Raw genomic sequence first — 15912 nt, forward strand, 5'->3', positions numbered from 1 at the left:
TCAGTCCTGGACCTGCTTCATGGGCATCTCTTCCTCCTGAGGGTTGGATGGGGCACTGAGGAGGAAGGAGTCATGAGCAATGGTGGGGTTTATCCTCCCAGCCTACCACCCCAGCCTGCCCCATAGGGCTGGCCTAGGGCTCCCGCCAGCTCTTGATATACAAACACATGTACTCCCACAAGTGACTCCCACACATGCTTGACACATCCCTGACATGTAGGCATAACTGAGTATGTGTACATATCCTCTTCTTCCTGGACACACACACAGGTATGGACTCATGTACACTTCTATACACGCAGTTTACACACCTCAGGTCACACACCCACACACACTTGCATACATGCACCAAACACACATGTGCAGACATGTCTTCCTCTCTGAATCTTACCTAAGGTGTCAGGTACCTGAGCACCCATACCCACATGCATGTGCTCACACAGACACAGTCCTGTGCACACACCTCTTCCTCTCCACGTCTTGGATGGTCTCTGGTAGTTGTGCCTGCTTTGTCTCTGGTAGCAGGAGGGCAGTGCAGGCAGCCAGCAGGGCGATCCCCCCATAAGCGAGCTTGGGCAGTGACAGCCACACTCCATCCAGCAAGGCTGCCAGTGGGGCCAAAGAGCCCCCCAGTCGGCCCACCAGTGCAGTCAGCCCCATCCCTGTCTGTCTGCTCAGAGAGAGAGGATGGAGGAGGGGGTTGGTGCTCAAACCTACTTGCGGTCATGCCTCATGGGGCTCCCTTTCTGGGCTGGCAGGGCCCGGTGCTCCCTTCTCCCCAGACAGCTAAGAAAGCTGAGTCTTCTTTCAGTTGGTCTTCCCACCCAGCCCCAGGCCAGGGACCCCCAAGCCAGCACCCACCAGAGGATGGGCCCCCATTCTGATAGTACCAATCAGGTATTGCTGAAGGAAAAAAAAAGTCATCAGAAAGAGGATGGGGAAAGGGTAGCGTGAAAGGAAGGGGTCAGCAGCTGGAACAGACCCTGCCATGTTACAGGAGACACAAGCCTTTCTAAACATGCCCAGCTGCCTACCCATCTCCTCCCCACCTGTCAATAGCTACCTGAAAGGGCCAGGGCCTTATGTCCAGAGACAACCCCCAAGGGCAGTTCTGCTTGGGCTGTGTTGAGTAGGATGGGATGGACAGATGGGGCCTTTTTTTTTTTTTTTTTTGCGGTACGCGGGCCTCCCACTGTTGTGGCCTCTCTCATTGCGGAGCACAGGCTCCAGATGCGCAGGCTCAGTGGCCATGGCTCACGGGCCTAGCCGCTCCGTGGCATGTAGGATCTTCCCGGACCGGGGCACGAACCCGGGTGCCCTGCATCAGCAGGCGGACTCTCAACCACTGAGCCACCAGGGAAGCCCCAGATGGGGCCTTTTGCGACTGTTTTCTTTTAAAGGAGGCCCAGAAAAGTCTGACCTTGCTCAAGGTCGCTTAGTAAAGATTAAATGCCCCGTCTCCTCCCAGACTTAGGCAAACACAGACAGCTCTGATTAGCTCTGTAAGGAATGGGCGACAGGGACTGGGGGTGCAGTGTGTGTATGTAGGCGTGTTGATAAGAGTTGTGACTAACAATCCCTCCCTCCAGGTGGCTTGCCTGGGACCCCTCACCTGAGCACGGTAGGGTACAACTCCGACGTGAAAAGGTAGGCAGTAGTGAAGGCAGCTTCAGAAAAACCTTTCCCCATCACCGCCAGGGCGGTGCTCCAGGACTTCACCTCTGGAGGAAAAGTGGTTCAGGCAGTGAGGAGGCCTTGCAGGAGAACAGAGGTTCTCCCAAGATAGGAGGTGGAGCCTCCGGAGAGGGCCAGACTTAACTGGCCTTGAGTCGGGGCTTCCGGGAAAGGGCGGTGGGGGGGCGGTGGGGGGGGCGGTGGTTTCTCGGCCAGGAGGCGGGGCCTACGGGAATGGGCGGGGGCTTGGGGCGGGGCTCACCGGAGGACACCAACAGCCTGAAGCCCAAGGCGAGGGCGGCGCCGAGCAGCGTTCCTGCCAGCGTGAGGCGGCGTCCGGCGTGGCGCACCGACAGGTAGACCAGCAGCTTGGAGGGCAGCTCCACGGCCCCGAAGAGCAGCTGCGTCTGGTACACGTTCAGCCCCAGTCCCGACACATCCAGGCTCACGCCGTAATAGGAAAAGTTCACTCCAAACCTGAGGGGGGTCGCGATGCCACTCAGGGGGTCCTCCTTCGCGCCCCCTTGTCCTCTCTTCTCAGGAGGCTTGGCCTTTTAGAGGGACCGTCTCCCCCACCTTCGGAGCCCGCTGCCCACGGTCTTCCGTGTCCCCATAATCCCTTCTGAGTGTGCAGCACATGCCAGTAGCCCAAGCACCTTTACCTAATCTTCACAGCAACCCTGTGAGATAGGAACTAATAGCGTCCGGTTGTACAAAAGAGGCACTGAGGCTCAGAGTGTTAAGTGACCTGTCAAAGGGCTCACAGTAAGGAGGTCGCAGAGCCTGAATTTAACCCCACGTGTCTCTGATGCCTGCTCCATCCTGACCTCCCAGAGCCCCTTCCCCCCTAGAGGCGGATCCTCCTGCCATCCGCAGTTACAGTTTCACTGGTCCCTTGTCCTCTCACAGCACCAGTGGAGTGTGCCCCTCCCCCACCCCACCAGGCCCAGGTCAGTCCCCTCCTCACCACACCACCATGCAGCACAATGAGATGTGTCGCAGCCTTGGTGTCCGGAACAGGTCTAGGTATGAGGGTGTTCGGACCACCCGCTCCGCAGCAGCCACTTTGCTCAGAGCCTGGTGGGGAAGGAGGAGAGTTTGTGACATCGGAGTTGGCTCTGTGGCCTGAACAAGGCACCTTGTTCTCCCTGGGTCTCCATCCTTTCTTCTGCAGTAGTGGGGGAGGGGATGCACGTGGGAGCTGAGTAGGGTGGGTCCTGAGTCAAGGGTGTGGCCCACCAGGGCCAGTAGGACATCCTGAAGAGTTCGGAACACTGCACTGGGGGCCAGGAGCTTCTCTTGCACACAGAGTGGATCCCAGGAAGGGGACCCTTGACACAGGGCGCACACACACACACACACACACACACACACACACGTGTACTTGCATGCAGTCACACATACATTCACTCTCACCTCCTGGCTCAGGCCATCCTCACCCAGAGGCCGCCCATTGAGCCTGGCACAGCGGAGCAGGTACCTGTGAGCCTCTTCCACACGGCCCTGGGTCAGAAGCCAGCGTGCAGACTCAGGCACCCACCTGGGGGGCAGGAGGAGGCCCTTCAGTCAGAGCGCCCTAAGCCACATCTCCCTCCTGGGCACACCACAGGCTGTCAGCTTCCAGGCTCTTCCCCACACAGTCCCCTCAGCCTGGAATGTGTTCTCTTCCCAAGCCCTCCTCACCTGATGAACTATTATTCATCCCTTAACGGCCCAATTTCAAAGCCACCTCTTCCCACTCTTCCTTGCCCAGGCCTAGGTCCTCCACAGCCTGGGAGTCCCTTCTCTACTCAATTGGTCTTGCTCCCAAAACCTCAGCCCCCAGGACCAGCTACCCACTTCACCCACAGGTGACAGGAGGGCATAGGATGAAAGAGAGACAGACATACAGGCATACCCACAGGGATCATCCAAAACCAGTTCATTTTGGGGAGGCAATGAAATGCCCACCTCACCCAGCCCCCCACCCTCCTGCTTGGACTCCCTACCCCTGTGCTGGCTTTGCCGCCACCCCCACCCCTCCAGGGCGCCAGCCTGTCTGTGCTTGGCTCTGTCTCTTCTGTCACTCATGTGTTCATCTCTATCTGTGCCTCTGAGTCTGCCTTTCGGTCCTGGTCTCTCACTGTCTCTCAGTGGTTCTGTCTCTGTCATTCCATCTCTATCTCTCTATATTTTGTTCCCTGTTTCTCTGCTTCACATGCCTGGTGCCATCTTCTGTGTATTGATCTCTGTCTCTCTTTCTCTCTGTTGGTCACTGACAGTTTCTCTTCATCTCTCAGTCTGTCTTCGAATCTCAGCCTCTGATTAATTCTGTCTCTGGCCTCCTGTATCTCCCGCTCCCCAGCTGCCCCCAGGTCTCACCAGATGCTGAGGATGCCTGGGGCACAAGGCAGGGTGACAGCCAGCAGAAGCCATCGCCAGTCCCGTATCAGGTAGCCGACCAGTGCCAACAGCATCACACCCCCTGTCCAGAAGGTGCTGCTTAGGACACCTGCCACAGTACGGTGTCCCACGTCCAGCCACTCCAGCTCTGGACCCAGGGCGCGGTTGGAGACAGGAAGACAGTTAGCAAGGGCCAGATGGGCTCAGTCTCACCCTTGACAACTGCCTCCCTGCCGTCTTCTAGGCCCTACCCGTCCTTTGCCTGCCTCACCCAGTGGCATCACGATGATGGTGAAGCCAGCCAGAGCCGTGCCAGTGAGGGTGCGAGTGATGGCAAACATGGTATAGCTGACTGAGGCTGCAGATGCCAGGCCCAGCACCAGGGAACTCACATAGGCCACGAGCAGCAGACGGCGCCGCCCAAACCTGCATAGGGGTCATGCAGGGTCAGCGCCCGGTAGAAGGGAAGTCCCAAGACAGAGGTATACTAGGCCCATACCCCAGCTAGTGGAAAGGGTTCCCCACCCCACACCCTTATTGGCCCCCCTACCTCACCCCACCTGTCAGACAGGTATCCGAAGGCCACGGCCCCCACCAGCACACCGGCGAAGAAGAAGGTGGAAGTGGCTCTGTTCAGGCCTTTCTGCTCACACACCAGGTCCCACTGCAGGGACAGGCAGGGAGGGGCCTCCTATGGGCACAGGGCCCTCTCCAGCTGGTACCAATCCCTCTTCTCCTAGACCCCAGGTTCTTCTGAGGTCAACTGTGCCATCCAGGTACCACCATGTCAGATAGCCCCCAACTATTCACCCCAGCTTGGGGGGTGGAAAACTTTGCTCCTCCCCAATTCTGCAGCCTCAGTGTCTTCCCATAGAAGGCCTTGACCGTGACAACAGGAGTTCTGCTCCTTCCCAGAGAGACTCTGCCCCGACCTGCACTCCTCTAGATGGATTATGCAAATCCTAGACCTGGGGCCCAGAAAAAAGGAAGAGGGAGGAGTCCTCTATTGTTTCTCCACCTCTTACTACAGAAACACCCTTCTCAAATCTCTGCCCCAGCTCCCTAGAGCCATCTTAGCCCTCACCTGCCCTAATCACCGCCCAGTTAATAATAGCAGCTCTCACATAGGGGCTTTACTACAAGCTAGGAACGAAGCTCAGTGCTTTGAATTTATAGATCTCATCTACAGATTGGTAAACTGAGACTCTAAATGGTAAAGTAATGTGTCTAATGCCCACATGGTAATCACCCAAGGTAATGGCAGGCCCATCCACTTGCATGTCCCCCAACCTCCCAGCTCGGGTACCTCAGTTGCAATGGTGGAGGAGAATTCCGAGTGGTCGTACTCCCAGCCCTGAGGGCAGGGCACTGTGGAGGGCTCACCCTCCAGCTGCTCCCCAGGGCTCTGCCCCCCTCCCCACAGCGTGGTGTTGGGGAGGGCCTGGAGATGGGTGAAGAGGAGGCAGGAGCTGAGCCTGCCGTCAGGTTCCCGGGGCAGGTGGGCCTCCAGCCACTCGTCCTGGTGACTGAAGTTGGCAGGGACTCCAGGCAGGGCACAGCGGTGGGCTGGCACAGCAGCCAGGAAGATGGGCAGGAGGAAGTGCATGGGCAGCAGCACACGGGGCAGGGCCAGCAGTGCCACGTTCCGCAGCTGGAAGGGCCCAAAGCCTCCCACCTTGTGTAGCAGCTCCTCGAATCCCATGCTGCCCACCCACCAACCTTCTCCAGCACGGACTCCCTCTGTAGTGCCCAGCACAGCTCAAACTGCCCACCACTTGGACCCTTGGACTCTGGAGGCGGGAGTAGACTGACTGATGAGCAGAGAGCCTGCAGCCAGAATCCAGCCCTCAGGGGCTGGCCCAGGATTGGGCCCTCCCAGGCCACCCAGGTCTCCAGGGATCCCTGCCTGTCTGGCCCAGTGCCTGGGGGGAGGGGCTGCCATCCATTCAGAGGTCACTGGCTCCGTGGCTCTGGGATTTACATATTGGTGCTCAAGGACCAAGTGGGGCAACCTTGGGCTGCCATGATGGGGTAGCTGGGTATGTAGGAAGTGAGGCCCTAGCCCCTTGGTCAGCAGAGCTTCCAAGGTTCCCTAAAAGGGGAGGTCCCCTGGAGCATAGTGCCATCTCTCCCTCGATGCCCTTTGTCCTGTGAAGCCTTAGTTCAGCTTTGTCTATTTGCAGCCACAGCCTGACCAGCAGCTCAGGATGCAAGACTGACAGCCAGGCCCTAACCAGGTGAAGGGTTCTTCCTGCTGAGCCACAAGGCCTCCCTGTACCCCTACCTGGAGCTTATGCCCTGGCCTGAGACACACCTGGAGCCACACTGGACAGCCTGGCTGATCTGGGGGTCTGAGACCTATCACCTTCCCACTTCTTCACTCAGGGGCTCTTCTCATATACACAGTCCCTTCTGCCTACCCTCTGCCCCTATTTCAGGAGCTTCCTAGATTACCCCGTGGTGTCTGGGGGGGTGGGTAGGGAAGGAAAGGGTTTGCCAAGGTCCTGGCATAGTTGCCTGCAATGAATGCCTAAGACTCAGAATTTGTCTGACTCCCCACTCAGTTCTCATTCATGTCCCCCTGCCGCGAAAGCACAGGGAAGGCCAGCAATGTCAGATTTATTCTGATCTGATTCTCCAAACACCAGGTTGGCAAATAAGCTTCTAAAGAGCCCAAGCTACAGAAATATTTGAAAACCTCTTATTTAATCTAGCCCCCACTTTGAAGAGTTAAGAAAAACTGTTTGGGAGGCTGGGAACACGGCTTGCTGGGTTCACACAGTGACTCAGCAGCAGAGCTGGAGAGAGGACCAGGACCCCTGACTCTTGCCCAGGCCTTTGACCCAAGCTGCTGAGCTGGAGATGTTCCAGTCTGCGCTAGGCTGGGCTCCCTGAGAAAGCTCTGGGAAAGGAGCTAAATTGTTGACATGGTGTGTGTTAATGGTGATGCTAATAGGCTTGGGAGTGAGGGCAGTGATTTGGTGGTGGTGACAGGAGGTGATAATAGTAAAAGATATTGAGTCTCTAGTGCAACCTCAGCATTCTGTAAGGTACAAAGATGCCTCGGCCACAGTCCCTGCCCCCAGTGAGCGTGCAGTCTGGCGAGAGGGTTAAAATAAGTGGTACAATGCCCCCTGCCTCCAGTCTCACCGCTTTCAACACACCCACCACAATGAACATTTTAAAACACAAATCTGACAGGGTAATGTCTCTGTTTAAAACCCTTCACCATGGTACTTCCCTGGTGCTCCAGTGATTAAGACTCCGCCTTGCAATGAAACGGGTGCGGGTTCAATCCCTGGTCAGGGAGCTAGGATACCACATGCCTCGTAGCCAAAAAACCAAAACATAAAACAGAAGCAATATTGTAACGAATTCAATAAAGACTTTTTAAATGGTCCACATCAAAAGCAAACAAACAAAAAACTCCTCACCAGCTCCCTCTGCTGAAGGGTGAAAGTCCAGCTCCCTAGCTTGGCCCATATGACCCTCCATATGACTCCTCTCCCCAAGCCTGTCTCTGACCCCTCCCCACCATGCCCCATTCCCTCCAGTACCCTGGTTGCGGTCCTGAGGGCAGCCCTGGCCTCCCTCCTATTCACCGGGTGCATGCCCCAGCCACTCTGGAGACCAGCTCAAGAGTGAGAAACTCCTTCCCTCTTGCTCTCACCCATATGCGACCCCCACATTGTTGATTCCTCCCTCATTTGATACTACGTAATCATTTCTATAAAAATATAAAATACCAAAACTGTTTGCGGTTCCTGAGAGGTAAGTTTTGCAGCCATCTCATCACCATGGTCCCTCCAGCGACTCCACAGGGGAATACTCTGTGTTTTTTCCACAGCCAGAGAGAACAGCCAATGAGGCCAATGCTGGGCATTGGCTGTGGTGCCTTCATTTTCACAGTGGAGGGTTCTCTCCTGCCTTAACATGAGATGTAGCTAATAGTCACCTCTCCCTCTTTGCATTGGCTTCTAGGCAGCTCAGATATAAATCTGAAGCCCCTTTCTACAGAGAGTAATTTGACATTAACTGTATCCCCAGCTTCACCTTATTCCCTGCCTCCACCCCATATGGCAGCTCTCCTCTCTGATGTCATCAAGGAATGGGGGTGACAATGACCATGATGTTTGGAGGCTGGAAAAGCAAGGACAAGCAAGGTAGGAAATGCCAGGAGTCTAACCAGAGTACTGATCAGCTCTGAATCACCAGTCAAGAGCTGGTTTTGATTAAATTTTTAACCATCCCCATGCCCCTCCAACCTGAGAATCCAAACTTGGGCTCAGAGGCCAAAATAGAAGGAGACCCTCATTTATACCAGACTAGGTGAGAAGGAGCCTTGTGCACTGGAAAACCAACAACTCCTTACTTGAAATTACACTAGAACTGTTGGAGGGTTTGGGAAAGAATAAGTTCCTGGGGTAAACAATTCCCTATTTGGGATTGCCTGCAATAGAGACTTCTTACACTTTAGTGTTTCTTACTCTTTTGCCTCTCTCTCCACTGAGTGACCTCCCTATCTTACTTGGGGCTTCACTGACCATTAATCATTGCTACAATCCAGGTAATCATTTCCTACATTGATGATGGTGGTAATGACAGAATCCATTGTAGTGGGAAATATGGTGATGGGATGGATGGCATACCAGTGATGGAGGTGGGAATACTGATGGCAGAAATGATGGTGACTGGAATAGGGATGAAGGGTATGGGGCTAGGGATAGTGGTAATAGTGATGTGGTTATGAGGGCAGTGGTGGTGATGAGGATTATATGGTAGATGATACTGATGGTGGTGGTGGTGGTGGTGATGATGGTGAAAATGGTGGTGGTGGTCATGTTGAAGATATATAAGCTCCTGGAGAACAAGAATTTTGTCTCTCTTGTTAATCGTGTCATCAGAGCCTAGTAGTGGTGATGGTGATGGTGGTGGTGACTGCAGGTGATGGAGAAGGGTATCTGTGATTTGAGTGATAAGGGTGCTGGTAGTGGTGGGTAATAGAGTTAGAAGTAGATAATGGAGATAGAGGTGGTGATTGTGGTAAAGTTGATGGTGGTGGCAATGGGTGATGTTACACTACTTTGGGCTTAATTGTACATGGGATGGAGAGGAATGCAGAAGATGCCACCTGGAACGGATGAAAATGTGCTTGTCTTATATTTCCCTCTGACTAATGGCCAAATTCCAATGACCATGCAGGTTCTCCCCCATCAGCACATCACCATGGGCAAGACTAGGCTCCTGCATCAGCTGAGGACTTAGAAGTTCATCTTGACCACCCTTCAGTCCTGGCTTGGTCTCAGCTCTTATCCTGGCCTTGACTCCTGTGTAGACAACGGGAAAATCTCAGCAGGCCCCAGTGTATGACGATCAGAGACGTGACACCCTCCACATTCCCACTCTGGTCTCTTTTTTCCAGAGTGTCCCCCAAGGACCTCTCTTTACTAACAAAGGCCCCTCCAGTGTCCTGGGTCTTTTGGCCCCTATCAAGCCCCTGATTGAGGAATCTTGCTCAGGCCACTCATTTCTCTGTGCCGCTGTCCTCAGAGCTCTCTTGGCCCTAGAACAGAAAAGGTAGTCTTTCTGAGGGAGTGGAGAGAAGGTCAGCAGGGGGCTGGGCAGGTCCTCACCTGTGGAGCCAAGCTGTGAGGGAAGTGAGTGTGCCTCGCAGGTCTCAGGCTCCTGGGGGAGGAGGGTGGGCAGGGGTTCTCTGTAACCCTCTAAAGCTGTCCTCCTTGGCATAGCCCACCCCTGCCACAGGCTTGGTCCTGCCCCCCGTCACTCCTCTCTCTACTCCCCGAATCACACCAGTGACCACCACACTGAACCACACATAGTCCTCACAACTCCACACCTTGCCCCAGCTGCTCTTTATGTGCCCAACTCCTGTTTCTCCTTCAAAATTCAGTCTAAGAGTCATATTCATCGGAGGGCCTTCCTTCAAGTTTGCAGTCTGACCTGGGAGGCTCTACCTGAGCCTCATGTATCAGCGCACATAGAGCCTCGTGTAAAGTGAAAGTTAATTTACAGCCACCTCCTAGAGGGCACACTCTGCCTTGTCTCGGTTCCTGGATGGTGTCCCATGTCTGGCATAGCCTCTGGTACATGTGGGGCTCAGAATTAGTTGAACGAATGAATGATTGAAGGAATTCTAAACAACAATGAATTAATAGTCCTTGGCATTCTTTCATTCATTCATAATAATAAAATAAATTTAAAAATAGAACAAGATATTTTTCATCTACTTGATTATTCTGGGGATTTCCCCTAGAATTAGACTTGTAGACATAAGCAAAGATTGGAGCCAGGATGTTGATTTTGGCACTATTTGAAATAGTGAGAAGTTGGAAAGACTCTAATGAAAGCACAATGTGGAGCTGGTTAGATAGATGATAGAACATTCATGCCATGGACCATTACATAGCCATTATAAAGAACACGAGGGGCTTCCCTGGTGGCGCAGTGGTTGAGAGTCTGCCTGCCGATGCAGGGGACGCAGGTTCGTGCCCCGGTCCAGGAGGATCCCACGTGCCATGGAGCGGCTGGGCCCGTGGGCCATGGCTGCTGGGCCTGTGCATCTGGAGCCTGTGCTCCGTGGTGGGAGAGGCCACAACGGTGAGGGGCCCACGTACCACAAAAAAAAAAAAAAAAAAAGAACACGAGGATCCTCCTACATTGCTGGTGGGAAAGTAAAATGGTATAGCCCTTGTGGAAAAGTTTGGTAATTCCTCAACATATTAAACATAGAGTTGCCATATGACCCAGCAATTCTACTTCTATATTCTACCTATATACTTTGAATATATACCCAAGAGAAATGAAAACATATGCTCACACAAACACTGGTAAATGGATGTTCATAGCAGCATTATCCATAATAGCCAAAAGGTAGAAGCAACCCAAAGTCCATCAGTTGATGAATGGATAAACAAAATGTTATCTATCCATACAACAGAATATCATTCAGCCCTAAAAAGGAATGAAGTACTGATAAAAACCTAATATGATGAACCTTGGAAACACGCTGTGTAAAGAAGGCAGTCACAAAGAGCCACATATGGTGTGATTCCAGTGATATGAAATGTCCAAAATAGGCAAATCCATATAGAGCCAGAAAGTAGATTAGTGATTGCCTAGGGCTAGAGGGGTTGGGGGGAAATGGGAGTGACTGCTACAGGTATGGAGTTTCTTTCTGAGGTGATGGAAATGTTCTAAAGTTGATTGTGATGATTGGTTGTACAACTCTATGATATACTAAAAACAAGGAAGATCTGTATTTTAAGACATTGTTGGGTGTAAAAATCATGTTTCAGAATAGTAGGTATAATATGCTCCTCTATTTATAAGAAATATATATGGAGAGAGTGCTATTATTATAAACATAAAAGAAGGTCTGAGATGGTATACATCAAGTGGTTCACAGGGGTTATCTGTAGGTGGTCACATTTGTGGATGGGAGGCTTTCACGTTTTATTTTATATGCTTTTAGCACTTGCCTTTTTACTACAAATATGACCTGCTTTTGACATTTTTGAACAAGAAGGAAGGTAAAAGCATGTGGAGGCCCCACTGAAAGCTAGTGAATCAGACCCTAGAGCCCTCTTGCATCACGTCAAAAGAAAGGGGGGCCCAGGAAGTCACGGAGGGAAACAGGAGATGCTTACACAGGTTCTGGAACGTCAGAGCTGTGGTGGAGTGGTCTTCTCAGAGGGAGAGCAGGACAACAAAGCCTGGGCCCTTCTCCCTCTGATCCCAGACAGGGCCGGGAGCCTACCCTGGGACAGAAATTGTTTACGTATTGCCTAGGTGAAAGATTCACACGTAGTGAACCTAGGGTCCAAAATGCAAAAAGTACAGCAAGTACACTATACTGCAGCCTCCCTCCCCCCAGCTCGCCTCCCAAAGCAACCAGAGGCCTCTAACTCATCTACACAGTTGGACATTACACACACAGTTCTTTTACTGTATACAAAACGCCACCTCCTTCATTGTAGAGCTTCACAGTACCCCATGATGTCACATGGGTGGCCATGTTCTACTAACAGGCCCCAATTAACGGACATTTAGATGGCTTCTGAGCGCTTGCTTTTACAGGTCTACAGTCTCTTATCCAAACCACTGAAAATCTTTTAGAATCCAGAATATATTTATATTTAGAAAGGCAATTCAGTGCATATTCCATATATTATGAAACACCCTAGTAGGATCTAAGGCAGCGCCGTGCAATCAAACACATTAATATTTCCACTGCAAACAAGTATGATAAATGGAATTAATAAAGACTATAAATGGTCTTGGCAGGTTTTGATACCAATTGAGTTTATGCCAATCTAATGGGAAGACTCCCAAGTTTCAGAACTTTTTGGCTTTCGGAATTGCAGATGAGGCTTTGCAGAGTTCAAAGAATGCTGCCATGAATAACTTGGGACACATATAATTTTGCAAGTTTACAAGTATATCCACAGGATACATTTCTAGGAGTGGAGGCTCTGTTCATTTGTGATTTTCATAGATTTTGTTAGAATAATGACCATTTATCTTCCTTGCTTGTAAGCTGCTGCACTTTATGGTTTTCCAAACACTTGTGCTTTTGTCTGTTAATTTTGGGGGCAATGAAAATTCTTCCTCGCTCCCTCTCTGCACAAAGCTAGACTTAGAGTCTCTGGGAGCCAGGGGAGCCAAGAGAGCCTGAGCTTTGCTGTCAGAGACAGCAGGACCATCCCCTTCCACCAGTGTAGCCCTGAGCAAATTTCCGGTATCCATCCTGAGCTTCCATATCCTTTTCTGTAGACAATCTGCCTCCATGACATTCCCTCCCCACTTTCCCACCAACCTGCTCTCTTCTCTCCTGTCTACCCCCAGCCCCAGGGCCTGGGCTTTGCCCTCTCTCCCAAAGGAAAAAGAGTCCAGGCCAACAGAAAGAAAGGTCCACAGGCTTTTTAATGGTGTGATGGCTACTTCCCTTCCGAGACCCGATCTAATCATGACAGGGGCTTCCAGGGGATGGGGGTGGGGTGTGGACAGGTGCAAGGTGGGCAGAGGCCATGCAGTGACTAGGAGGGGTGGGGGAGGGTGTTACATTCTTTTTGGCATGTAAACATTCTTCAGTGGCTTCCCCAGGGGGAGGGCAAGGGCAACTCTCTGCCCCCTACCCCATGGTCACCAGGGCTGGTCCCCGGAGCTGAGAAGACTGAGCAAGCCAGGCCCCTGCGAGGATCTGGGAAGGGGGCAGCCCACGTGTTTGGGGCCCGGCTCCTCGCCTGCACCTTCTTCGTGCACAGTGCGGCTGGGGAGGGGAGGCATGTTTTGGGGTGAGCAGACCTGCATCCGAGCCAGTGACACAGGCTGTGGTGATGAGGAAATGCTGGAGGGGTGTGGTGTTGGTGTTGTGACACTCTTATAGAGAAGGCGCTCAGGACTGGGAAGGCTTGGTGGCAGGGAATGGGTGCCCAAGGGGGAAGAAGCTGCAGCTGGGGGTGGGGGCACTGGAAGGTGTGGTTTCCTCTGCCCTGGATCCTTCTGAGGGAGAAGAGCAGAGTCAGTCCCCTAGCCCCCTCGCACACTCGCCCCTTCCTCTCCTCCCCCCACCTCAGTGACATTCAATGACGCAGAGGCCTGAGGTCAGTTGGGAGCCCTAGGGAGGTCCGGAATCCCAAAGGCAGACAGGGTTTTGTGTCTCTGCCCAGCTCCAGTGCTGGGTGAAGCTAGAGGGTGGGATGGGCCTGGGGCTCTCTCAGGCCGCCCCCTTTTCCCTCCCAACACCAAACCAGGGTGTTGTTGGTCCTGGGGCAGGGGTGAGGCTGGGGGCCCTACATTCACAGTTCGGTTGGTGGCAAGGAGCAGGCCCAGGACCTGGGCACCAGGGGTCATGCCCTGGTCCCCACCTGGCACGAGCTGATTGTCATTCGGAGAAGCTCTAGGTGGGAGGGAGTGGCCCTTCCTCCACCCCCTCTGCTGGATCCAGAGGGCAGCAGAGGCCTTGGGAGGGTCTCGGGTTGACAAAGAGGGCTCTGTCCGGAGAGGTTTCCTGAGTGTTCTGGGAGCTTCTGCGTCAGCACAGGGTGAATCTCGAAGGCCATCCACCCTGGAGTCCTCTCCTGGGCTGGTCTGCAGAGAAACCACCACCTTGGCATAGAAGCAGCTGCCCAAGCTGCCGACTCTCCATCAGGGGCTTCAGCTGGCACCACCAGGCTTCTCTCGGGGCAAATTTCCTCAGGGGCATCCTTCTAAGTGATGGTGGCTGGATGCTGCCAGATCACTAGGGCAGGCTGGGACCTTTCTTCCTCTTCCCTTGGTTGTCTTGCCTTGCTCTCTATGACCCAGGGAAGAACAGAGGGGCCAGGCCAGGGGGCAGAGGCTGTGTGTGCTGAGGATGGAGAAGGCCTGCAGGGGACCTGTCCCAGATAGGCAGGGTTGGCTATCCCTTCTGCAGCCCCTTGGCCCAGATGTAGGCTGTTGAGGCTGATGATGAGTTGGGATGAACTATGCAGGAGCCAGACCCAGGAGGAGGCCCCATATCCATTCATGGAGCAGCAGAGGCCTCACCCGCTGCAGGGACTGCTCAGCCGCATGGGTTGGGATTAGGACAAGAGGGGACAGGCTGAAGGGTGAGTTGGAGGCGGAGGGGACTGGGGCTGGACCTATCACACAAGCATACAATCTGGAAGTTAAAAGGGCCTTTCTGCCTTGAGTCCAGGGGCCAGCTGTCTGTCTGTCTGCCTATTTCTGCTCTCTCTCCCACTGGGGGAGATGATGGTCTGATCCAGCCTACTCCCCACAGGCAGGAGGACAGGGAGGGTGACCCAGCTAGCACTGAGTCCCTGAATCTCCAAAGGGCCAGTGCAGAGAAGATGATAACCAGCCATTCTCCACCTCCACTGAATTCAGGAGAGAGAGAGAAGTTGGCTGAAACTGCAGTAGGCAAGATTGAGGTTAGATGGCAAGAAGGAATTCCTGATGGTGAGGGGTCCTGAGCACTAGATCCGGGGACAAAGGGAAGGGATGAAACCTTTCTTAAAGCCCCCCTCCAACTTCCCATTGGGAAACACTTGCCCAGGAAGGCAGCCCACACACACTTGATGGTTCCCACTGAGGTCCCACACAAACTAAGGGGGAGGGGGTCTTTGCACCCTAGAGGCGCAAGGGAGCACCCTTCCCCCATCACCTGTCCACTGCCTCCTACAGGGGTGTCCAGGATGGTGCTGACTTTGGGGCAGGTCAGACCTGCCCCCTCACACCACTGTAGACCAATGGCTCCTAGGTCTCACCTCCCCAACCCCCGTCTGGCAGCTGAGAAGAGCCCTTTCCAACCACCACAGCTCCCGGGAGACGTGAGATTAACCCCTAGTGGGAGGCTGGAGCCTCCACTTCTGGAATTTGAGGCTGCCTTTCCGAAAGGGTTGGGGCTTGTAGCTTTGGCTGGAGGAGGGTCAGGAGAAGGGAAAGGCGCCGCAGGATGTGTAAGCAGAGTTCCCTGGGGGGGCTTGGAGAGCAGCAGAGGCCTGGTGGTTAGCAGGGCGTCCCCATTCGTGGAGTCCTTGGTGAAGAGTCGCTGAGCCTTCCCCGGGGCGTAGGGTGAGCCTGCCCCACCTGAAGGGCAGCAGGGGGAGGGGTGGAGACGGGGAAGGATGGGGAGGCGGACACTCCCCGCGCGGCGCCGCGTCCCCTTCCGCAGGGCCGGCGGGTGGGCGCGGCGTGTGCTGGCGCGCGTCCTCGCGGGTGCAGGCAGGAAGCTGGGGCCGCGGGTGGCGCGCGTCAGGCGCGTAAGGCTGTGCTGGGAGCTGTTCCAGTGTGGCCGGCTGCAGGTGGGGGGCCGGGGTGAGGGTGAGGGGCCACGGACCGCCGCGCGCGTCA

At 53.9% G+C, this 15912-nt stretch overlaps 1 protein-coding gene across 2 annotated transcripts; it reads right to left on the reverse strand.

The window, feature by feature from the left end:
• SLC22A7 (solute carrier family 22 member 7) lies at positions 1–5758 on the reverse strand. 2 transcript variants are annotated; one of them, XM_060110743.1, is made up of 10 exons: positions 5363–5758; positions 4617–4720; positions 4328–4482; positions 4036–4204; positions 3091–3214; positions 2642–2751; positions 1937–2151; positions 1613–1721; positions 464–670; positions 1–55 (listed from the first exon to the last, which is right to left on the reverse strand). In XM_060110743.1, exons 1-10 carry the CDS (start codon positions 5756–5758, stop codon positions 1–3), a joined length of 1644 nt encoding a protein of 547 aa, XP_059966726.1. The 2 variants fall into 2 exon arrangements, with proteins under 2 accessions (XP_059966726.1, XP_059966725.1); XM_060110742.1 differs by having other exon boundaries at positions 4617–4744.
• Between the last annotated feature and the right edge of the window lie 10154 nt (positions 5759–15912).

This window comes from Mesoplodon densirostris, chromosome 10 (assembly GCF_025265405.1).
Source record: "Mesoplodon densirostris isolate mMesDen1 chromosome 10, mMesDen1 primary haplotype, whole genome shotgun sequence".
In the NCBI taxonomy this organism is placed as follows: Eukaryota; Metazoa; Chordata; class Mammalia; order Artiodactyla; family Ziphiidae; genus Mesoplodon; species Mesoplodon densirostris.